This window comes from Saccoglossus kowalevskii, chromosome 7 (genome assembly GCF_978046115.1).
Source record: "Saccoglossus kowalevskii chromosome 7, keSacKowa6.1, whole genome shotgun sequence".
In the NCBI taxonomy this organism is placed as follows: Eukaryota; Metazoa; Hemichordata; class Enteropneusta; family Harrimaniidae; genus Saccoglossus; species Saccoglossus kowalevskii.
Window position 1 is genome coordinate 36,452,065 of NC_140647.1, and position 26,174 is coordinate 36,478,238.

Below are 26,174 nucleotides of genomic sequence, written 5' to 3' on the forward strand. Positions count from 1 at the left end.
TTTCATTGGGAAAAAAGGCATGATTTTTTTTAATCTGCCTGATTTAGAAAAATGAATAAATGAACGTACCATCCCAAATAAGACTGTACCGGGTTGAATTTTTCGGGGAAAAAAATAAACGTACCAGTACGTTTATTTGGGAAAAGTAGTGTTCTGGGCAAGCTCTCCGAGTAGTGACATATTTTTAACTTCGCACTGGCGTGATCAGTGGATTACGTAAATAAACCAACACTTTCAATGAGTACATGCCAACCAACTAAACTTTAGGATGCATCCCATAGAACAATAGCAGTGGTAATCATAATGTAAATGTTGCGGAAATCAAGCATGGCGATAATGATTTTGAGCGGGGCAGAGTCTGGCAAGCGTCTCAGAGCAGCATTGCGCCGACACCACCATGATGTTTGAATCCCGGAGAGAGCACTGCAAACCTCTTAAATCACGAGGTAAACTTTCAATTTACACAATACATAATCAATTCCTACAAGAATAATAATCAAAGAAAGCTTAGAAAGAACTCCCGTGTGCTGAGAGTATTGGAGACACATTAAAAATTAATTCAAAATTACTTGAACTTGAGATGTTGATGGAAACGCAGAAAATTAATTATGCAAATAAGGTAACGAACAGATTTAAGTGTAAAACTAATAAGGTCTGCACAATGTACCAAGTTTCATTGAAATGTGATTAGAACCCAAAAAATATTAATTATTATGCTAATTAGAGAATTAATATGAACAGATTTTAACCCAAAATTAATCAGGCTGTCTATTGTCCTAGACCATTTATGTACCAAGTTGTATTCAAAAGTAATGATCAATACTTGAGATATACAGTATTAATTAATTATGTTAATTAGGTGATTAAGAAGCATAAATATTTACCAAAAACTAATATGGTGTATAGTCCTAGGTTCATTGAAATGTGACAGGTACTCTTGAAAAGTTTTGTTGAAATCCAATGAGTGGTTTTTAGACATCAGTGCAACAGCCATAGAACAGCAAAAAATTAACTAATTATGCAAATTAGGTAATTAATAGGCACAATTATTTATCCCAAAATTAATCAGGTCTCTGCATAGTCCTAGAATATCTATGTCTCATTGAAATGTGATGATTAGTACTTGAGATATCAGGTGAAAAGCTGAAAATTAACTAATTATGCTAATAAGGTGATTAATATGCACAAATATTTACCCAAAAATAATTAGGTCTCTACACAGTCCTCAAGTAACTATGTACCAAATTGAAACATGATCATTATTACTCGAAATATCAAAACCTGAAAATTAATTAATTATGCAAATTAGGTAATTAATATGTACTGATATTACCCTAAAAACTATCAGGTCTGTGCAGTGTCATATGACATCTATGTACCAAGTTTTATTGAAATGTTATGATTAGTACTTGAGATATCAGTGGAAAAGCCGAAAATTGATTAATCATTATGTAAATTAGGTAATTAATAATATTAACAGATTTTTACCCAAAAATCTGCGCATTAGTTCAGAGCATCCATGTGCCAAGTTTCATTGAAATCCAATGAGTGGTTCTTCAAAAATCAGTGGAACAGTCATAGAACAACTTAAAATCAGTTAATTATCATGCAAATTAGGTAATTAATATTCATAGATTTTTACCCAAAACTAATCAAACCTGCATATTGGTTCGGAACATCCATGTGCCAAGTTTCATCAAAATCCAATGAGTGGTTCCACAAATATCAGTGGACCAGTCATGGAACAGCTTGAAAACAGTTAATTATCATTCAAATTAGGTAATTAATATTCATAGATTTTTACCCAAAACTAATCAAATCTGCGCACTAGTTCAGAGCATCCATGTGCCAAGTTTCATCAAAATCCAATGAGTGGTTCTTCAGATATCAGTGGAACAGTCTTGGAACAGCTAAAAATCAGCTAATTATCATGCAAATTAGGTAATTAATATTCATTGATTTTTACCAAAACCTAATCAGCTCTGCGCATTATCCCAGAGCATCTATGTACCAAGTTTCACCAAAATTTGATTAGTGGTTCTTGAGATAACGGTGGAACAAAAAAAGTGACATACATACATACATACATACAGACAGGGTAACTGCAAAGACTCCCTTTTGTGCTTCGCACACAGGAGTCAAAAACAAAAAGGCAGTTTTTCTGGCGAAACTCTCGCCAGGTTAGCAATAGTTTCTCACGATCACCAAACCCGAGACACAAATGATAATTCAAAGTGTATAAATACCATAACAAGCACAGTTTCTTACCTTTGAAATTGGCGAGACACAATTTTGTCCATATAAGCATTGCGCAAATAAGATACAATTCCAGTATACAATATACTCACACAAAAATGACTGCCATTTCCACCAAGACGAGAACTGCGTATGCGTCATCAAAACTCGGATTAAACTTGGGTAATTTTGGGAAAAGTCGGATTTTCCAGCAGTTTTGAAGGAAAAATGTTAAAAATCAAAGAAAAACACAATGAAACTTTGAAGAATCAAAAAAATAACTTGATGTGCATAATAGCACCATCAATTCCTGTCTCTGTACCAACTCTGAACTGAATTGGATCACACATGTGTGCAAAAAACGTGAAAATGTGCACACACAGATGCACAGACACGACCCAAATTAATGACCCCCGGCCGGATCACAGATATACTAATTAACAATTAAATTAAAAATTAACATAAAAGTATTTTACAGTATCATATATGGAACGATTACGCACATTAGCATCCTCGAATAATAAAAACAAACATGGCAGCCCCCAGCATTTAAAATAAAAGTGCATATAAACCAAAAATCATTACATTTTTTTTTATTTGACCATAGAAGTTCCAGACTGTAATTTATGAAAGCGCACGTGTTGCTAATAGAGCAAATACAGTATATGCAAATTCATAATTATACAATTTAATCAGATGATTAACAATGCTGGCAAAGAAAAGTTCATAAATCTACAGCTTTCTTACCTGATCCCATAGTGCTAGGAATGACATATCAACAAATTCTTCATGATATGTAGCTTGTAATCTTTCACTTATTTGGTTTACATACACACATCGATATACATAGCATGCAAAGAACGTCAACGATGACAGGATAAAAATTATCTAAAATATTAAATAAACAATAGTTATATAGTTGACTTCCATTATTATACAATAATAAACTAAAACAATAAAATGTAGGTTTATATAAAAACCTCCAATGGAATGTTCAATTGTATTATGAACTCATTGTTTTATCACTGTGAGTCAAAAAAGGTTTACTATTTTTCATAATTGAAAAAGCTGTTTCTTGTTATAGAGTCCAATGTATTATTATTATTAAACCCTATAATCAGGCTGAAATATTTTTTGTTTTATTTCACATATTATGTAAAATAGTGACCAATCTTTTCATAAAGTATCATCAAATTCATAACAGGAACATTGTTTGTATACAGCATACATTCAAATATTTAATCAGTTGCTAGATCACAGAATCCAACAAGCAAGTTTTCTACACAGTCTTTGAACACATGGTATCATGTGTTTTCTGTGATATAACGCAAGTAGTTGAATATATACCTCAATATATGCCCATATTCTCAAAAAGTGGTCCTTCTTCTCTTTGATAGCCATACCAACTTCACATTTTGCAGAGTAAACAACCAGTGCAAGAAACATCAACTGAGCAGATTATAATGAAACCATATAGATAGAAGTTAAACATAACATTTACACGATAAGGGTATACAACTTTCAGAAACATGTATGAAGATCTATTATTATACATCTGTCACCATAATGCCATAAGTTTAGTGGTATTGCATTGGGTATTTGCAGCCTACCATATTAGAAAATGCGAAGCCACCAGAGTTAGACCGGACGCCACACAAAGAAGTTAGTTAAATATGTTCTAAGCCTTTTGGATTTTGGCATTGCAATGATATACCCTTGGGAGGAAAAGATATAAAATAATAAGGTTTTTCAGAGGATACCTCAGTATCCTCATAATATTCCACTTGAGTTTTACATGTAAATTTAAAGTGAAATCTCTGTAGTGTATTTTAACTGTAACATGTATCAGCCATGATCTACACTTCATTGTAAATAAAACCTAACACTACTATATCAAAATACGAACCTCTAAGACCATGATGAAGTAGTCAAAGAATGTTTCATATCTGTACAACATAATGGATGATATCATTGGTAATGGATATATCCCACCAGTACCAGGCAATTCTAGTACTAATGCTACAGACCTACAACAAATATTGAAACAAACACATAAGAAAATGTAAAACATTTTGAAAATATAATATAAATTTATTTGCATGCTCAGAAATAATTTCCATTCATTAATATAGCATATAATAAACAAGCAGCCTCTCGGCTGAGATAGTTCCGCTGTTAGCAATGCACATTTCAATTAAAGAACTGAAGATATCATTAGAAAATGAACAATATGTGTAGTATGTATAGCAATCGGACTTGCTCTTTTCAACAAGAATTCAAAAATATCACTTTTTACCAAAAATGACATAAATATTCATCAAAATTAGATAATTTAAGATATCATCACGAAATGAACAAATCTGAGAGAGATCCACATGTAGTACCTATATATCTAATATCAAAGCAATTGGACTTTTGGTTTTTAACAAGAAGTCGAAAATATCACTTTTATCAAAAATTACAAAAATATTCACCAAAATTAGAGAATTTAAGATATCATTACAAAATGAACAAATCTGAGAGAGGTCCACATGTAGTACCTATATATGTAATATCAAAGCAATTGGACGTGCGGTTTTTAACAAGAAGTTGAAAATATCACTATTTACCAAAAATGACAAAAATATTCACCAAAATTAGAGAATTTAAGATATCATTACGAAATGAACAAATCTGGGAAAGGTCCACATGTAGTATCTATATATGTAATAACAAAGCAATTGGACTTTTGGTTTTTAACAAGAAGTCGAAAATATCACTTATTACCAACAAGCAGCCTCTCGGCTGAGATAGTTCCGCTGTTAGCAATGCACATTTCAATTAAAGAACAGAAGATATCATTAGAAAATGAACAATATTGAAAATTCAAAAATATCATTTTTCACCATAAATGATTGTGGTTTTTAACAAGAAGAAAATATCACTTTTTACCAAAAATGACAAAAATATTCATCAAAATTAGAGAATTTAAGATATCGTCATGAAATGAACAAATTTGAGAGTGGTCCACATGTAGTACCTATATATGTAATATCAAAGCAATTGGACTTTTGGTTTTTAACGAGAAGTCGAAAATATCACTTTTTACCAAAAATGACAAAAATATTCACCAAAATTAGAGAATTTAAGATATCATCACGAAATGAACAAATCTGAGAAAGGTCCACATGTAGTATCTATATATGTAATATCAAAGCAATTGGACTTGCGGTTTTTAATAAGAAGTCGAAAATATCACTTTTTACCAACAAGCAGCCTCTCGGCTGAGATAGCTCCACTGTTAGCAATGCACATTTCAATTAAAGAACAGAAGATATCATTAGAAAATTAACAATATTCAAAATTCAAAAATATCATTTTTCACCATAAATGATTGTGGTTTTTAACAAGAAGAAAATATCACTTTTTACCAAAAATGACAAAAATAATCACCAAAATTAGAGAATTGAAGATATCATCATGAAATGAACAAATCTAAGATTGATTGACATTTGTATCTGATCCTCAAACAAGTACTTGTGCATATTGAGAGATATTGCTCTGGAACAGCATTCAAAATCAGCCATTTTGAATACATGTATATAAATATATATATAACATGATGTATAACGAATATATAAAATTTGAATATAATCAGTCAAAGTATTTAAGAGATATGGCTCTAGAAGCCCAATCATTAAAACAAAATGGCCGCCAGTCAGCTATTTTGAATCCAATCTGAAAATAAAATGACATGCATCAGGAACCTGTAATGTCTAACGCGTGTTATAAATTTGAACAAAATCCATCCATAAATGCAAGAAATGCTTGATCTTCGAGGATTTTTTTAGCACAAAAATAGCACACTTTGAAAAAGATCATCAAACCAATATATCCGTATATCTGTGACATGATGTATAATGAATATTAAAAATTTGAACATAATCAGACAAAACAAGTCAGACATATGGGTCTGGAAACCCATTCATTAAAACAAAATGGCCACCAGACAGCCATTTTGAATCTGATCTGAAAAATAAAATGACGTGCATCAGGAACCCGTAATGTCTAATGTATGTACCAAGTTTGAACGAAATCCATCCATAAATGCCAGAAATGCTTGATATTTGATGATTTTTTAGTACAAAAATGACAACCATTCGGCCATTTTGAATAGGATCGTCAAACTAATATATCTATGACATGATGTATAATGAATATTTAAAATTTGAACATAATCAGTCAAAACAATATATTGGAGATATGGCACGAGAACCACATTGATTAATACAAAATGGCCACCAGTCGGCCATTTTGAATGTTATCTGAAAAACAAAATTATTGCATCAAGGTCCTATAATGTCCAACGTATATACAAGGTTTGAACAAAATCCATCTGTAAACAACCGGGAAATGCTTGATTTTGATGATTTTTAGCACAAAAATGGCAGCCATTCGGCCATCTTGAATCAGATCATGAAACAAATTGACGTGCATATGTATGATATCATGTATGATGTATGTGTGAAATTTGATTGTGATTGGTCCAGGCATTTCTAAGATACAGGTCCAGACGCGCGCACAGACGCACGCACGCACGCACACACAGAGGTCAAAACACAAGTCCCCGTTTTCGGACTGCGTCCGAACGGGGACTAATAAAGTCTTCTAAAGTTGTTTTGGCTTGGGTATGTCTACCTTTTTCTATTTCTAATACATGACTGTTTATTCTGAAACGAGTCATTATTATTTTATGTTTCAGATTACATAAGAGCAAATATATAAAGTTTTTAAACTTTATATACATTCTCAGTTTTATAAATATCATTTGTTACACTCAACTTTCAGAATTCTACATACCTTTGTCGTATATTATGTTTTATGTTTTTTATTTTACTGTGTGTTAATTTTTGAGGTGTGACAGACAAGGACAAATTTGCAGTATTTTCAGACACGATTTTGTTCATTGTTGTGAAGCAATATAAATTTTGTTGTGTTTTTTTTTTTTCAAAGGCCTATTATGTAATATTGAATATATGAATTTAAGAGTTTAGAACATTGTATGTATAATTCTAGTATAAGTACATCAAACTTACGTGAATAGATTTGTAGGAGGATTATATAAAGTAAATTCCACTATGACTAATCGAGTATGTACATCTATCCAGTTATCTTCTTTTAGTTGCGACAGTTGTTCAGCTGCTGCCATTCTAAAAGGTAAAAAAAGTTGACACATATGTTTGATATACCAGGAACTGTACAACATATGACACCCCTTGTATTAGTGCACAATACTATGTACATTGTATGTTATTTTCTAACACATAGTTAGGAAGTTTTTATTTATCAATATAAACATCATATGAATATTGTCTGTCAAATTTGCTTTTAAATTCTATGGAATTAAATTGAATCAAATGGATTTCTAGAAAAATTGGTAAAGCGTTTTTAAAGTGGATTTCAAAGAACTCACTAAAGTTATTATGTGATAACAATCTCATTAGGGTTTGAGTAATTTACAAACTGAGATTGCTATTTTACATAGCATAATTTCGTATGCAAGGGTATTATTTGTAGCAGCAGTTTCTATTCAATGCATTAACTATTATAATTCCAGTTCCTTGCTGCCATTTAATCAAGTGTCTGGTATAAATATAAGCTATATGTTTAAAATACCTTGTGCTGTTGAGATTAGTAACAAATCCTTCACCATCATAGTAACCAAATCGTCCCCATTTACAATATCTCACAATATGACTAGTATCTTGATACATCCAAGTTTCATTCGGTCCATATGGCATCTTAGAATTACTGGAATCAGAGAATGTGCCACGGCAATCGTTAACTATCCCGTTCATACCAGGAAGAATGCTACATGAGTCATCAGATACACGTAGTTGTCGTACTGACACTTTCCCTAGTAGTATGTGACTTCCTCCCATAATAGATCTGTTTTCTTGATGGCCACCGCTGTACCAGGAATCCCAGTATAAGCCATCCATCAGGTCATTTTCACACCAAGCCCAGAAATCAGGAATGGATTGAATGCTTGTGAATGCATGTGGTGTTCTGAAAAATAGATGAGAATTATATATGTACAATTACAGTACATCAACCTCAGGGAAAATGTGATCAAACATACTGTAAAACATTGTCTTTTTTGTGAAACAACACACCGAAAATGTACTGACAAGACAAATACACTTTATTGAAAAGTAAATAAACTCAAAAAACAAACCTATTCATTGTAGTCATTATTTCAATAAAAATAAATAAATAACATAAATGAAGTGATACTGATACATTTTTACGGAAAATAGTAGTACACGTTAATCTCAGATCAACACTTTCAAAATTATCACCATCAGCAGACCTCATGTCATCCAGTGGTTGAAGTTCATCGGTGCAATTGCTGGTACAAATATTGGTAGAATATTGTTTTCTCTGAACTTGTCAAGAACAGATTCGCATCTGTGGCCATAGAAGACATCAAAAATAGCGACTCTTTTATAATCAGGGTTTAGCTGGAGCCGAGTATGCGTCTTTGAAATATGGTACAATAATTTCATTGATGTATCGGCACATGGTAGACTCATTGCTCCAATGATTTCCTGAGTGCCAAGTGTCCCATTCGTGAGAAAAATTAAATGATGGCTGACATATTTCTGTTTTTCCCTTGTACAGAAGTTTAGGTAGAAACAAGATTCTATTTAATTTACAGTCAAGTAGTGCAGTCATCTCATCCAACCCAATGATTGGCACTTGATTGGAGCCCTGTTGGCATGATCTTTAAACTCGTTTGATAAAAAGTTATCACCATATCATCAAGGATGTTGTGTTGGCCGACAGCATCACGAATACGCTTCAGATAGTCTAACTTTAACTGAGGAAAGTTCTCTTGAATTTTCCTAGCTGCCTTTGTACCTCTTTATTTCACATACCCATGGCAACTCAGGAATGACTGTTCCCATCCGCATGTCAGTGTAACTGGTCCGCCATACTGTTGTAACATAGAACGGTCTTTTTACAGTAGTAGATGAGCTGGAAACTGCCATTCAAAATCATACTAATGCTAATACCAGTATATAATGTAATTGTTTTACTTCACTGGAATCCTACTACACGGAATGAGCAAAAGATTTCATGAATAAATTCCAGGAATCACAAAACTTTTCACGCCAAAATTTGTCTGCAATCTTTTAAAGGAATGTGTAGACTATAAATTGTAGTGGCGAAAAGTTTAAACGGTTTGCAGTACAGTACATCTTTGTAATTGTTACTACAAACAGACTTGTAGCAAAAATTTTAATAAAATGCGAAAAATTAATTTTAATAGAATTTGAAAAATGTTTTCCACAGTGCAAAAGTTTCGATTCTGCACCTATCTTACTCTCCTGTCAGTCAGTCAAACTAAGACCTGGAAGTATTCATATCTGTGGTTTGAATTTCACAATTTGATTTTGTAGATTGTTTTGTAATTTTGATGAAACATACAGGATATGAAAGTACATATGAAGAGTTATAACACGATCTTACCTAACAAATGTGTTTTTCACAGCATTATTCAGCAAAATATGATGATTATGAAACTTGCCATAACACATTAACATTACACATGTAAAGAGTATACAGTAGAATAAACAACCCCTGTAAGATGAACAAAAACATCTGTGAGTTAGTTTCACATGTGACATACTGATACTTACAGTTGACTACTGTTAGCTGGAATTAATTTTCGCTGAAAAACTTTGTAGGTGTTTTGTATGAAATTAATTTTCACTGATTTTTGACAAGTTGAATGTAAAATATAAGAAAAATGATATATTTGCTGGATTTTATTTTCACTGAATCATTCCTTCAGTGAAAATAAAGTATTTTACAATGCTAGAAAAGCTAAATATTGAATTACTAGTGAATGAATGTAAAATTAAACACCGTAGCAAAGTCAAACCCAATAAGTGCACAATTGCTATCACATTCCAACTCCACTGAAATGAAACGAGTGAGCTCCTGTATATTTAATTCAGAGATTTATGTAAAATTGAGACACATACTTAAGAATGGAATACATTGTCTTTTCTTTCATCATTCTCTCTTTGGCTTTCTGTAATTCTTTTTTCTGTGGTGGTCTGGCAAAGCGAAGATATCTGGATCTTTGTCTAGCAGCAATTCCCTATGGAAGAAGAAAACAATATTAGTAAGCCACAGAAAGCGTCACAGGTACAATTTTAAATTTACACTGTTTTTGTGATATAACAGATGTAAAAATATTAATTCAATGTAATCTACTCTCAATATACTTAAGCTGAAGGAGTTGTCACCTGTGCACATGCAGGAATGAGTCCCTAGTGACGATAACAACACAAGCTAAAACGCAAAGACTTATTTGTAAACAAGATCACCACATGTGCAAGTGACGACCCCCACCTTTAATATTAATATTAATGTAGCTATAAAAAAACATAAACTGATACTTTTCATGATAGAGTGATTCAAAATGAAATATTTTTGATAAAACACTAATATAGATGCCAAGAATCAAGGCAATGATGGTAGAAATATCAAAAATGCAACTGGGTCCATTAGATACATACCATCCTAACTGTACTATTATTTAAAGAACAGTGGTCGTCACACTGTGTCTTGTTTGATATGGGACTCATAGCAACAGATACAACATGTATAAAGTACATTGTTTATTTACATGAAATTGAAACACGAGCAGCGCGACGACCACTGCCCTTTAAATTATTTTGAGTGAATTTATGTATAAGTGGTTTTTACCTTAGATAAGTCATCATCATCATCTTCATCTGCATAGTAATCAAGTCTTGATTTAGGCAAATCTCCAGGTTCCAACAATTCAGTGTTATCATCAGCATGATCGAATACACGGATATCATTCCGGTACTGGAATGACCGGATTAGTGTTACAGTGAGAATCTACATGAAAAACAACAAAATAATTTCTTTAATGTGCAGAAAATTACAATCTGGGGGAAAAATAGTATCCAAAGAAAGTGTATTATTGAAATTCAGGACCAGTGTAATAATACTGTAATATTAATAATTAAGGAATCATATACAGATGATATTATAGACTTACCACTAGTGGTTGTGTAACAAATACACACTGTAAAATTGAGAAATAAAGCGATTGAATCCACATCACAGACTTGGATTTACAAAATCTGAAATTATAAATATTTGGCAAAATCAATTAGCTACCCCAAAACAAGATGATGATGATAGCAATTGTGATGATGGTGTTGGTGATGGTGATGGTGATGATGATGATGATGATGGTGATGATGATGGTGATGATGATGGTGATGATGATGGTGATGATGATGGTGATGATGATGGTGATGATGATGGTGATGATGATGGTGATGATGATGGTGATGGTGATGATGATGATGTCAACGACAACAACAATAATGAGTGTTAAATCAATGAAGTAAGTCACATTATAAAACATACCTTATACCAAAGAATATCACAAAGAATGCAGCCCAGAAAATGACTTGGGATACTAGAAACCATGCAATATATCTACACCAGTGAGGAACATAAATCTTCTTAAACTTTTTATGGTCCAGTGAATGGTGTTTATCATATACAGTGGATACTACACTGTTGGTATCAGTACCACTCAATTTATTGTCAGCCACAAGTCTGAAATAAAATGATTGGAAACATAATAAAATAATAGAATTATGATGATGCAACTACTGTAAATGAATTAATTATTCACTGGGTTTTAATTATTGCTGAGAAATAAAATCCACTAAATTAAATCAACTTGAACATGTAAAATAAAACTTAATGTTTCCTTGACAAATTTGTGAAATTAAAACACATATGATTTTTGGTGAGATATGTGTAAAACACTGAATCATTCCTTCATAAAAAATAGCAAATTTAAAAGTATTTTTCACAGGAATCATAATTAGAATATGAGAATGAGTGATGAACCTGTTTCTGTCTTCACTATTGAGATCACCAAATCCACTTGAACAACTTGCAGAATCATATTGTGATAGAATTGGAGTAGCAATATGTGTCTGTTCTTGAGTTGAGTGTACATCACTTATGATAGCTGGATCAATATGAAGACTTTCTTTACTGCTATTTACCATACTCTACAGGTTACAACAAAAGCATGGAGCTCAGTCACATGTAAAATCAGAAATATTTTAAATAAATAATTTATAATACAGCAAGCTACAAAATATTTCTTCCACAGAATATGTTATCGATTATATCAACTTGAAGGTGGATCACTTTCAAACAGGAGGATCAACGGCAAAACATGTAGGTAATCAAACTGTATTAATACTTAACACACAGATAGATTTTGGTAGTATAGTAATACGTGGCTTAATTTAGCTGTAGGTCACCTTTGTCAATGTAAATGGTAATAATATCAGACGCACAATGAATATACTACATTGAATAAGGTGTCAGAACGTTTATTGGTTGTGATTTTGACAATATACACATTATATACACATAGAATGAACACATAATACTGTAAAATCTGTATTAGAAACCACAGCTTCTATTAAAGCATCTACACATATGAGGAATGAAGAATTTTTGGTTCTCAATTATTCAAAAAGAATGGGTTCCACCAGAGGTACATTACTTGGGATTTGCAACGCACATAGTACTGTATGATGACATCATGTCAAGATCCCATTCAATTCTCATCTCGTAGATAGCGAGACTGATGCTACGACCTTCTTACATGAAATATATAATTTGTAATAAAACAATAAAACATGTCTCACCACTATCATAGTGAAAAATGTAATACATTGAAAATGTACAGAAAATATTGTTCTCGTAATCCGTCATATCGTGAGCAGCTATTTTGATCCACCTGGACCTCCCAGTACCCTAGTTACCTTGGGCATTCGCATTTGCATTGTTCTGAGTTGGGAACGCTTATGCAAGAGCGAGATTGAAACAGGATCTTGGTATCATATCACGCTACTTGCAAACCCCAAGTAAGGTACCTCTGGTTTGACTTATAATAGGAATGCAGCTACAGATTTTACAGTAATAGCAACTTCACTTTACATGTATCTAAACACTCAAAACAAACCTGAAATCTGTGCCTATATTTCCACTTTCCCTGTGCCCATGACTGCAATCGTTGCCATGTCCATGCAGTCTCTTCTACTACAGATGGATAATAAGGTTCACCAGTCAATAATGTTTCCATGGTATCTGAAATTATCAATAACAATATCTGTGTTCATGAAAGTGTACATGTATTATGCTAATTACCTATTGAAATGATATCAATTTCATTACCTCCTCCAAAGAAAAATATGGTAGATGTATTAAGGATATAAGTAATTTGCAGATGTTGTGGAAGTTTTTCCAAGGTATTGCGTAATGCAATATCTGGATATGATGGGAGTAACCTGGTAAAAGGACACTTACCATTTGATGAAATGTGACTAGTTCTTTTCTTTGTACTGTACATTCTTTCTGTTTCCTGACAAGGTTTCTTTGGCTAAAAAATGACCAACATTGTTGTGGATTCAATAATTATTTCAATAAAGTACAAGCAGTGCCAAAACCTCAAAAAAATAATAATGCATACAAATAAGTTACCGGTAGACATATTTATTCTGTTAGAATTGATACAGTATTATAATTATTTGCTGAGTTTTATTTCACTGATAGCTAATCCCATTAAAACAAGTCATTGTCAATGACACGTCCCCGTTCCGTTCATATTTGAGTGACATATACATTCAAAGCAGATCATGACCGAAATGCACCTGCATATGTACAACACATTGTGCTAAATCTGAACAAAATCCATCCATGCATGACTGAGATCCGGTTCTGGAATTGTGAAAATACGTGATTTTGATGCATTTTCGGCCTTAAAATGGCCATCATTTCGCTATTGTTAAGCAGATCATGAAACAAAGGCACATATCTATTTGTGACATGATGTACCATGTGTGTGTGAAGTTTGAACTTGATCAATCCAGACATGTCTTGGATACGGATCCAGAACTGAATTCTTTAACAAAATGGCCGCCAGTCGGCCATTTCGAACTTGATCCGAAAAAAAAAAAGACGTGCATCAAGGTCCTATTATGTTTAATGTATGTACCAAATTTGAACAAAATCCATCCATGCATAACTGAGATACGGGTCCGGAATGGTGAAAATGTGCGATTTCAATGCATTTTCGGCCTTAAAGCGGACGCCATTTGGCTATCGTTAATGAGATCATGATACAAATGCACATACATATTTGTGACATGATGTACCTTGTGTGTGTGAAGTTTGAACTCGATCAATCCAAGCATGTCTCGGATACGGATCCAGAACTAAATTCTATAAAACAAAATGGCCGCCAGTCGGCTATTTCGAACTTGATCCGAAAAAAAAATGACGTGCATCAAGGTCCTATTATGTTTAATGTATGTACCAAGTTTGAATGAAATCCGTCCATGCATAACTGAGATCCGGGTCCGGAATGGTGAAAATGTGCGATTTCAATGCAGTTTCGGCCTTAAAGCGGCCGCCATTTGGCTATCGTTAATGAGATCATGAAACAAATACACATACATATTTGTGACATGATGTACCTTGTGTGTGTGAAGTTTGAACTTGATCAATCCAGACATGTCTCGGATACGGATCCAGAACTGAATTTTTTAAAACAAAATGGCCGCCAGTCGGCTATTTCGAACTTGATCCAAAAAAAAAAAATGACGTGCATCAAGGTCCTATTATGTTTAATGTATGTACCAAATTTGAATGAAATCCGTCCATGCATAACTGAGATCCGGGTCCGGAATGGTGAAAATGTGCGATTTCAATGCATTTTCGGCCTTAAAGCGGCCGCCATTTGGCTATCGTTAATGAGATCATGAAACAAATGCACATACATATTTGTGACATGATGTACCTTGTGTGTGTCAAGTTTGAACTCGATCAATCCAAGCATGTCTCAGATACGGATCCAGAACTGAATTCTTTAAAACAAAATGGCCGCCAGTCGGCCATTTCGAACTCGATCCAAAAAAAAAAATGACGTGCATCAAGGTCCTATTATGTTTAATGTATGTACCAAATTTGAACAAAATCCGTCCATGCATAACTGAGATCCGGGTCCGGAATGGTGAAAATGTGCGATTTTGATGCATTTTCGGCCTTAAAATGGCCGCTATTCGGCTATCGTTAATCGGATCATGAAAAAAATGCATGTGCATATGTCCCATATAATGTGTGATGTATGAGTGAAGTTTGAACTCAATCGGTCCATGCATGTTCGAGATACAGGTGATCACGGACGCACGGAAGCACGGACGCACGGACGGACGGACGGACGGACGCACACAGGGCAAAACATAAGTCCCCGTTTTCGGACTGCGTTCGAACGGGGACTAATTAAAACTCAGAAAATACAGAATGTATTGTTTCCTTCACAATCTAGTGAATATATTTCTATTACATTCATTCTGCCAAAATTAGACCCAGTGAATTTCTCATCCTTTTTGTGCATCTCAATCAAACAGAGTTTTAACTAATATAATATCACAGATTGCAGTGTGTACTTAGTAATGTTCGATTGCACAAACAAAACTGAGCAAAATTATCATGGTATTTAAAAACGCTAAACATGCATATTGTGAATATATACCGGTACTATCAAAAACGGTCCAAGATGAATATGAACTAATTCTTGCACAAAATAACTAATTTGCATCACGATTTTTAGCAATGTAGGTTTGTCTTGGAATTTTGTGATAATCTCGCAATTCATGTAGCTACTTCAATTCATGTGACTTCTTCAATTGGGGTTAGATCTTCATTGATATCCACATACCTTACTTCTTCTGAATAGCATGACAATTGGTCCATTTACAGGTAAAGCCATTAATGCTGTAACTATGCCAACAACAAGAGATTCTATTGAAACATCAATAATTCCCAGATGTGTTGACCACTCCTTTAGATTAAATAAAAAATATGTATTTAATATTATGGTTGTGAATAATTTTATGACTACAGTTAAGGAATCAACTTTTGATCTTTTCAATTTAGTACATATATACATATACAGTGACTTCTCGCTCAGTTGCGCCTCGGTAAGTTGTGGTTTCGACTAAGTCGCGGGTAGATTGATGGCTTCTGACAATTCTATTGTACTTTACCAGCAGTTTTGAAGTGAAAGAACTAATGTTTCATCACATCTTGTAACTAATTGGCCATTAAAAGGCAGGAGGAGATGTGACAGGGTATGACTCGAAGTGTCAATGGGGTATTAAGTCGTGACTTTACGTACTTCTCGGCCAGCTCTTTTTGATAAAGCTCTATAAAACTCACTGCAATGTGTTGAATCTATGTGGACATGGATGCTGTGATGTTGTTCAATAAAGAAAACGAACTATGAGTAAACCTGTTTGTGTATATGTACTTTTTATCCATTTTCAGTGCATAAACCACCCTTTCACGATACCCTGACAGGATCCTGACACCAGCGATATAGCGAGGGGCCACTGTAGTTGGCACTATTGTTTAACCATGAATTTGATTTGATTTGTTTCTTCCACTACACATTTAGGAACTGTGTCAAATTCCAATTTACCACTTCTGTTGTTATGTCAAAATGGTCACAATTTGCAGTTTTACACTGGTTTCTTTATAGTGAGATAATTTGTGCTCAAAATTTTGCTCAGTGACATATGTATAAGATGAAAAATTGATATATATTTATTATTGATACAGTGGCCCCTCGCTAAGTCGCGCCTCGGTAAGTCGCGATTCGGCTAAGTGGCGGGTACTTGGATGGCTCCCAAAATTTCTATTGTGTTTTGACAGCAATTTTGAAGTACAAAGACTAATGTTTCGTGGCATAGTGTTTTTAACTAACCGTTAAAGAGACAACTTAACACCCACTGTCCGTCAATTGCTGAGACGAAATGGGTGACGGCGGCCTTACTCAAGGTGTCAACAGGGGTGTCGAGTAGTGACCGTACATACTTCTTGGCCGGTCCCATTTGGTATACCTCTAAAAAAACTCTCTACAATGAGTTGAATTCATAGAATTCTGATCTCTATTTCTCAATTGAGCAGCATGTCAAAGCAAAAGCTATCCAGCCTGTTCGTACGCCATAAACTCACGGCGATCGACCGTGTCAAGTAGAGGTGAAACCAAGTTATGGGTTGCACGTGATCTAGCCGTGGTTGAGCCCACTATTCGTGGGTGGGTAAAAAATGAAAAGTAAATTTGTTTTCAAAGTTGACCAAGAGGCGGGACTGAACAGAAAAACATGCGAAAGTGTCAGGGTGGTTCTTGCGATGGCAAAGAGGACACGCTATCGACACACGCAGTCTCAATCCAAGCTCGATCTGTGAACATGGACGCTGTCAGAACTTTTCCGAAAAACTGAGAGAAATTATCTATGAAGGTGGTTATTTTGACGAACAAGTTTATAATTGCGATGAAACTGGTTTATTTTGGAAGCTGTTACCGTCGAAGTCGCAAGCAACAGCAAGCGACCCACATAATATCGGACACAAACAAAATAATCAACGCAATGTTTACAGCAAACATAATCACGATTTTATTCGAATACTGCCTGACACATATGATGATACATCAATTAGCTAAACCGAGGGTTTATATGCGCTTTTTATATGTTTTTCAATGCACGATCTCCCTCTTTCACGAGGTCCCTCGGTAAGTCGCGGCCCTCGATAAGTCGCGGTTTTTGCTTGGATCCCGACACCCGCGACTTAGCGAGGGGCCATTGTATTGAATCTAACATTGTGAAGTTATTTAAAAAAAATTGATATATAATTTATTGAGTTTCCAGCATGATACTAGTTTTCCATTTATACAATAGAAGGTTATCTCCCATAATGCATTGTATACATGTATATGTGCAGTGATATGGATAGTGCAAAATCTGAATTCAGGGGAAAAAAGTTGCATGGTTCTCTTGCTTTAAACAAGATCTTGACGGCATCTAAGTTCTAATATTATTAGGTCAAATGCTACTTACTTATGTTTTGTGATTTCACTAACACTATGGTCTTGAAAACAATTAGTATGCATGTGATTTGATACAATGTGTTAGAATTACCACTAATGTACATGATTATAACTTACTGGTCTATCATTGAATCTATACCATGTACCAATGATACACATGAATGTGAGTAATATTGCAAGACAACATGTCAGCCTCTGCACTCTAGTGAATCTACTATGAGATGGTTTTGTGAAGACTGAACTCCATAAATGATAATCAGCAAAATATTGTGAACCTTTAGCATAAAAAACCTGAGGAAAAAAGAAAAATATTGTTAAATGTTAGCGTAAAAAAAATGAGAATAAAATGAAAAAAAAGAAAAATATTGTGAACTTTTAGCATATTTCCCCCAACACAATTCTATACATGTTAGATGGCATTTTGGCTACAAGTTAGGATCATAAAAAAACAATGGTCAGTTTGAGGCTGTTTTACCTATTCGTAATGGCCATGAAATCTCTTTGTAAGTGAGTGAGTCACTTTACTTGTTTTTGCTCACTAAATAGTGTTGAATTCTCTACAACCAAAACATGGTTTCTATCGTCAGTTGAATGTGACATACGTAATGATGAGTATAGAATACTATTTGGGGGGCATAAACAAGTCAGTGGCTATTTTTAGATAAGATTTATTAAAACGGCAATACCTTTTGGAATCCTACACCATAGTCTTGGGGGTAAATGTCTCTCTCTACTTTGCCATCATCTTCTTCTACTGCAAACCATTTCTCACAAATAAAATACCATTTCTGCCCATTAATCAGATCACGAACACTAATTCTACTCAGAAACCAGCTTGGCGATGAACCAGCATTATTGTGCCACACTTGGAGTTTGTATATTGTACCTAATGTTTCTGGAACACTGAAACAAAGATAAATTCAGGAATGTTGTTGATCTGAAAATTACCCAGCATAAGAGCAAGCATTTTGTCCTAGTTGCCTGCATCTGTGAGCGTTTGCGGTTCTACACTACCAACTCAATTATATATTTATTTTATTTCTTCTTGAGTGCCAGAATTTGTCATGTACATCATGTGTATATTATATGATGTATTAAACTGTACTTATTTTGGGCCAGTGGTCTACAGTACTTGAATATGTGTGTATACTATACAGGTGTACAAATACTAAACCTTTGAGGACTAAAGACAACTTTCGATATCATTCACAAAATAAATTATATTTTGATCTACAAATTATGTCCATTTGGTTCAAAATTATCAAAAATGTTATAGAAAATAGTTTAAAATCATGCACCAAAATGTTTATGGTACTCAATAGGTTAAGTTCATTTGACACAATGTAGCAATATTACAATAAAAATAAATACTTGTAAATTTCATTTACCTAACAATAAACTTATCTCTGGAATTTCTCTCAAAAAGTGGTCGTTTCTCATCAGTAAGCTCTCTAGTTTCTGAATGGCCTAACTCTCCATGAAGAACTAGACTGACTTTAGCTGTAGTACCAGCACCAGAACGGAATCCAGTCTCTACTGTAATTTCATAACTGTAAAAATAGACATACAATTAATTCAGGGTTACCCATTTGAAATATTTAAATTTAAAATTTATGTATTAATATTTAGAAAATGTAAAGCATTACAATTATGGCCAGAAAAAAAAATATTATTTCATGCAATCTTTTTTCATGCATATCAATGAAATGATACTTAGATAAAGTCAATATTTAAGTAATGAGATACATGTGTATGATGGCTTACCATTGTTGATCAGATTGCTGGTTATCTTGCAGATAAACCACACCCCTCTTTTTATCATCATGCACATCACCAAGGTAACAAACAATCAACAAGATTAAATAAATACCAACAACAAAAACAACAAATGAATACACAACTGGGTTCACTTCCACGCTGAAAAAAAAATATAAAAAAATTAGTTATAGCCTTAAAGTGCCACCTGTAATATTTTGTGAAAGTCACTCTGATTTGTGAGTCAATGTGAAGTTATATCACAAGATTGTGTCTGATTGCCTACCCAACCATAACAGTCAGACCAATCAATGAACAGCTTGTTTGTTGATAGGTTTTTCAGTGTATCAAATTCTGCCTTATATAATGCTCCAACACGACTGCGATTCGCTGTCTAAAGAAACCCCAGCTTGATGAAAAAATAGTATACCTGTTAAACTGATCAATATCAGCAAAACTCAGTTCCTGTTCCGTTTGGGAAAATCCACCAGCAAAGTTGGTAAGATGGCTACATCTACAATGAGTGACGTCAAATGTTGAACTTTCCATTGTATCACAACCATCATTTAGCCAATTCTCGGATTCTTTACTCCAGTATAAACATTCACCCCACCACAGTTTGAGTGTATAATGTCTGACTGTCACTGAATCCGGTCGGTATCTGTACTCACCAAATTCACCATCCATTAGACCAAGGTAGTATGTACCAGTACCTGAAATGACAATATTGGCGATAATTTAAAGAATCTGCACCTACTGTTCACATTGATAGTCTAGCACTATAAACAATACTATTCTCAGGGGCGGGTATCTGGGCATTTTCATCGCCTGGCAACCATCATGGTGAAAAAAGACGAAAACTCTCAGAAATTGGTACCTTTGTGATAGTTGTTGAGACTTCCCTTAACAGTGTAACCCCTACGTGTGCAACATATACAAATTTGGTTTCTCAGGATTACTTTAAAGTTGGGTGTATCCTACTTTCTCGACTGTTTTCTCAGCTGCTTTCATCGGCTCTTTGCCAGGCGTTCAACAGCAGCTCGTGAAGAGCCCATAAAAATACATGGTACAGTGGTGTGCGTCTTAGCAGCATAAAATGTTCTGTGATGTACATGTAGCTCTGCTATCAAAAATAGGAAGACCCACTTCTATGTACGCTTTGCCTGTATGTGTCTGCAAAGTGGCTGGTTGGCGAGAAACAGGCACGATGAAGGCAAAATGTTTGTGTTCACTGCTGCTGTTATTAAATATATCAGTACATGTACATGTACATGTATGTGTCCTGGTTAAAAAAAATTACATTTGGCAACATAGCCACAGTAGATTGTGCTGGAGCCAATATTTGTTAGTCATGCCCAAGCTGGTTGGCAAAATGTAAACAAATAACATCAAAATGTGAATGTTAGATTGACCCCCTAGATTAGTATGAAGTCACACATTCTATAATTTATACTAAGAATGCAAGTAACAAAAGTGCTATATAAGCACATGTTTTGGTGAGATTTGAAGTACAACAAACTCTCATCGTTTTATTAGTAGGTCATTCACATAATTAAGTAAATGCACTTCTAATAGAGACAAGACATAAAAGAAATGTGTTTGCGCATATATTCCATGTTTGAATGAAATTGTTCAATGCAAATTGATAACATTGATAACAAATTATTTTCAGCCCTATATTGTGACCACCAATACCCATGAGGTGTGTCCCTTGAAGATTTATCTCATAATAGTGAATAAAATGTTCATAATACTCACTATTAAAGTAACCAGCTTTGAAGAATAATGTCATCAGGTTTGCATCTTCATCATACAATCTCTCCAGTATAAAATCATATGGCGTTGGTGGCTCTCCATATCTAAAACAAATTTTCACATTGAAGCAAATCCAGCAAAGTTATATTATTGTAATGAAATAAAATTTCTGATAATTTATCTATTGAGCCAAATTTGAAATGGTCTTCTGTATACCATTTTAGTTTTGCAAAAGACAAATTTCATGAATTTGTGAGTCAGCAAAATTCTGAAATTTTGTATCAGTGAAAATTTCTTTGGGGTCTTATGTCACAAAGTGTCAATGACTTTTGCAAAAAAAATCTTAACAAATGCTATAAAATCATGGACATCTTTAACAGTGAAAATTAAACAGTATTTCAAAGTGACAGTAACTCCCAGACACAAATATACATATAGCTTGGGAGATGTACAACTTTGGTCAAGGTGGGTCAATGTGTCCAAGGTACTCAACTTCAGTATGCATTTATGGTACTAACCTCATAAGTAATTTGATGGGAAATCCTCTTTGAATAATTGGTATTAACTCTATTAACAGATGAAATGACTGCTCCATATTTTCGCTAGTAACATTGAATTCATGGTAATTCAGAAATGATTTGTCAAATGTGAAATTGCCAAGATTTTCACTCTGAAATGGAAGAAAAACAAATTATTCTGATTCAAACATTCAGTCGTTTTTTATTGATCATGATACTTACAACAAGTCTCAGAAGTATTGGGGCAGCAAGTTGGTAAACTAGCTCACAAAGTGGCTGGCAGTTTGTGTTTTGACTAAACAGTTGGTCTATTCAAGTCTAGATTAAGCTAGTTTGATTGCAACATATCAAGCATGATATTCACCTAATCAAGAGTGGTTAGAATAGGTTTGAACAAAAATATCAAGTTGGTTGACCATAGTTACATTCAATGTCACTATCATTGATAAATTTGAAATATAAAATGATGAAAATTAAATGACTTGTTAAAATACTGCAATGAGAAAGATTTGTATTCTCCCGGTTGCATACTGAGTGGATGTAACAACCAGTCGGTGGTAGTTTAAAAGGACAATACATGTGTCAGTTGCTGCCCTGATTCTCCTGAGACTTGCTGTAAAGGGCAATGATTTTCACAGTCATATAGATTGATAGATACATGTACATAGATGTTTATTCGAAACAACAAAGCAAGTCTTCACAACACACAAAATACATACAAACAATAATATACAAATGGAATAGGGGTCAAAAGTAGTTGCAATTAGCAACTAATCGAGTCCGGCCCCTGTGCTGTAAATCACAGATTACAAGATACTAATTGGGCATTAAGTTTACTAACATTATGTCAAAAAACCTGGAAGTACAATGAATGCAATTTAATATAATATAATATTTTTTATATATATATTTTTATATGCATTCAAATGTCTTTGCAAATACCAGTACAAATTTTGACCCACATGTAAAACACATATGACTATGCAGACCATTGGTATTTTAAACAAATGTGAATAATATGGTACCAGTTGTGGTGTCCTTGGTAGGTGAATGGTGATCCCATACTGGAGGTTCTCAATGGCTAAATTAGAACCACTACAGGTTAATAACTCAAATGATGATACATCACTAGCAACCTGTAGAAAATAACATAGAAAAACTATTAGTATTGACCCTCCTAAAATGAATATGATAATGAATTATCTATCTCAGTCAGAACATGTAGGCGTAAGTGGCGGCCTCGCCGGCTGAACGGCATCAGACCTCACTAACGCCTGACAGATTAGTGTATGTTTCATCGGAAAGATCAATACTGCGAATTCGCAAAGTTCATGCCTTCTTGTAACGAGTCTCAATGAATATTCATTTTGGTGGTCATTGTAACACCGCACAGAGGGCGCAACTCACGCAACTTATCACACCTTATTATGTCAACAAATAAACTCCGTCGTGAATGGTTACTCTTTGATGGCTGTCACTATCTGACGTTCCTGCAATTTGATTGGTACTGTCAGGAGTGTGAAAATGCTGAATGAGCTTAATTATTCAAAACTGATCTGGTAATTTTTAAAATCTACATATATTTTATCTTGAAAACATTAAAAAAGATCAGACACATCCATCTACATTACTTGAGTCTGGGAATATAGAACACTAGTACAAGACATTCTGACTACTTTTAATTGAATGTTGAACCAATGACCAACAAATTCTTAAGTATCAAACATGCAAAGGGTCTATAGTAAAAAATATTATCATGTTGTTGGTAAAATGATAAGACATACCTTGGCAGAAGTTTCATCCCATGTATAAGGATTACCTCTAAAAGACATCAACTGAAGACTATAACAATTATTTATCATATTGTCACCAAGATCAGCCAATACTTCATTCATGTTACTTGGGAACTGGAATGATGTTCTGCCTTTGGTAACAGCAACAGATGACACTTGGCTATGACAACCACTGTATATGTCAAGATTGTCTGTTTCTATTTCTAAGGCAGCTTCATCAATTGCCTGAAGAGTTTGATGAGCCTAAAAAAGGAATAAGATTTATGAGTAAAAGGAAGATGTAAACATTGTTTTTAAAATAATTAGGCAGTATTTCATCATTTCATTTCAGTATTATCATCTGGTTTCATATTTGTATTGAAGCTTGAATGCCAGTTCACAATATCATTTCTTATATATAATGACTTTCTAACTGGGGCTGCCAGTTGAATACTTTAGATATGAAGAGAACCTTACAAAACAAACAAACAAACAAACAGAATGGCTTCACCTGCTTGGTGATGTGCCATTTTGCATTGAAAATAGTTGTTTTTGTCTTGTCTTTGAGTTTTGAATATTTTTCATTATTCAAAGTCTTTACAAGTCGCCAATGACCTTGAATTTTGTTTAGCAGATCATAAAAACAATCACTTGTTACTGTTTGATTTGACATATTGTTATTATAAAATGAATTGTGCTGTTACTGGCAGTTATTCATATTTGTATTTCATCTGTACTTTTCAGTTTTTACAGAGCTTTTAAGATTGTGAATACAATGTTAAGAATGTGCTTGATTTTACACTACTGATCATATTTTACTAAGCAGATCAGCAGATTATGAATAAATCACATCTCCAATATACAAAATTCTTAATGCCTTATTAAATTTTAAATACTTTCTCTGTCCCCAATATTGTCAGAATTTTACAAAAAATATATAAAAAACAAAAATTGCCATTCCGTAGAAAGCTACATCAGCACTTGATAAAATTTGGGATAAAATACATCACAAACAATGAAAAAATCATGGTTATTCAAACACTTTCTATATATAGTGTGCAACAAAAATACAATTGTCACTGATCACAAATATGTGTACAGTACAAAACATGTTTTATTGCCATTTCAGGCAAATTTACATACCATAAATCACCACAAGTAGAAAAAACTGTATAAAAATAAGGTTATCACAAGAATACACTTGGGCAGTATGAGACAACTGTTTCAGGAAATGTCACCTTTAGCAAGTCTTCATTTGATCCAACAATTTTAGTAATGATGAATTTCTTCTTTCCAGGTGGCACTACAGTGTAACTACCATCAGATGCTTCCAGTAAATTTGATGTTACCATAGCGATACAACCAATTACACTTTGACTGGTGACTTTAGATATGCTATCATCCAAGACAACAACGTTCACCATACGTTCAACCAATTCAGCAGCAAGCATCATAGCATTAACAGACAGCTGTAAAAATGGGCACAAACATTGTATTATGTCCTGTATTAAAATTTTTGCTACAATTTAATTTTGGGTGAGAATTTAATAAACTGCATGTACAAATTAGTTAAGAATAGAAGATAGTACCACAAACTCCCATATCTGGCTCAGTCCTCGACACATCGTGGAAATATCTAATGAAATCCAACAGGTGGTTTTGGAGAAGAAGTTTGTTTAAGATTAAAAATGTTTGAGTTGTAAAATCTTACCTCACTGGGCGAATCAGTAATAGTTATCAGAATCATAGAATACTGTAAGACATCATTAGAATCACGTACTGTCAAATAATCAATGGCATACAGCAATGCAAGTCGAATTTCTTGCCTTGTATTCAAATTCTATAAAGAATCAAAGAAAGCTTAGAAAGGTATTTGAGGCATTAAGTATAAATAAGGAATACTGTATTTACTATATTAGAAGTAGATCTTCAATAAACATAAAGGAACAATTTGCTTATTGCATGCAAAATCATTTAAATATGTCATATTTTGACCATAGACATGTCTTTGTCCTTTGTATTAACATGTGCTTCTAATAGAGCAAATACAGCATTTAAAAATATAACTGCAAGCAATCATCAGTGTGGTTCGATCCAAGTAGCTATGGTTTAATTATA

The 26,174-nt window shown here is 33.8% G+C and overlaps 1 protein-coding gene across 1 annotated transcript in view; it reads right to left on the bottom strand.

Moving 5' to 3' along the window:
- LOC100375380 (polycystin-1-like protein 1) overlaps positions 1–26,174 on the bottom strand; it is an 87,481-nt gene that overhangs the window by 13,032 nt on the left and 48,275 nt on the right. Inside the window, exons 29-53 of the mRNA XM_085501928.1 lie at positions 25,768–25,896; positions 25,295–25,525; positions 24,069–24,320; positions 23,310–23,420; positions 22,285–22,436; positions 21,770–21,870; positions 20,442–20,724; positions 20,021–20,173; positions 19,645–19,806; positions 18,943–19,159; positions 18,374–18,547; positions 16,085–16,207; positions 13,672–13,744; positions 13,328–13,452; positions 12,193–12,359; positions 11,698–11,892; positions 11,321–11,405; positions 10,999–11,157; positions 10,269–10,387; positions 9,751–9,861; positions 7,891–8,283; positions 7,311–7,424; positions 4,142–4,262; positions 3,583–3,684; positions 2,983–3,123 (exon numbers count right to left, since the gene is read on the bottom strand). Of these exons, the coding sequence (XP_085358054.1) occupies positions 2,983–3,123; positions 3,583–3,684; positions 4,142–4,262; positions 7,311–7,424; positions 7,891–8,283; positions 9,751–9,861; positions 10,269–10,387; positions 10,999–11,157; positions 11,321–11,405; positions 11,698–11,892; positions 12,193–12,359; positions 13,328–13,452; positions 13,672–13,744; positions 16,085–16,207; positions 18,374–18,547; positions 18,943–19,159; positions 19,645–19,806; positions 20,021–20,173; positions 20,442–20,724; positions 21,770–21,870; positions 22,285–22,436; positions 23,310–23,420; positions 24,069–24,320; positions 25,295–25,525; positions 25,768–25,896 (3,993 nt within the window). The remainder of the gene's footprint in view (positions 1–2,982; positions 3,124–3,582; positions 3,685–4,141; positions 4,263–7,310; positions 7,425–7,890; positions 8,284–9,750; positions 9,862–10,268; positions 10,388–10,998; positions 11,158–11,320; positions 11,406–11,697; positions 11,893–12,192; positions 12,360–13,327; positions 13,453–13,671; positions 13,745–16,084; positions 16,208–18,373; positions 18,548–18,942; positions 19,160–19,644; positions 19,807–20,020; positions 20,174–20,441; positions 20,725–21,769; positions 21,871–22,284; positions 22,437–23,309; positions 23,421–24,068; positions 24,321–25,294; positions 25,526–25,767; positions 25,897–26,174) is intronic.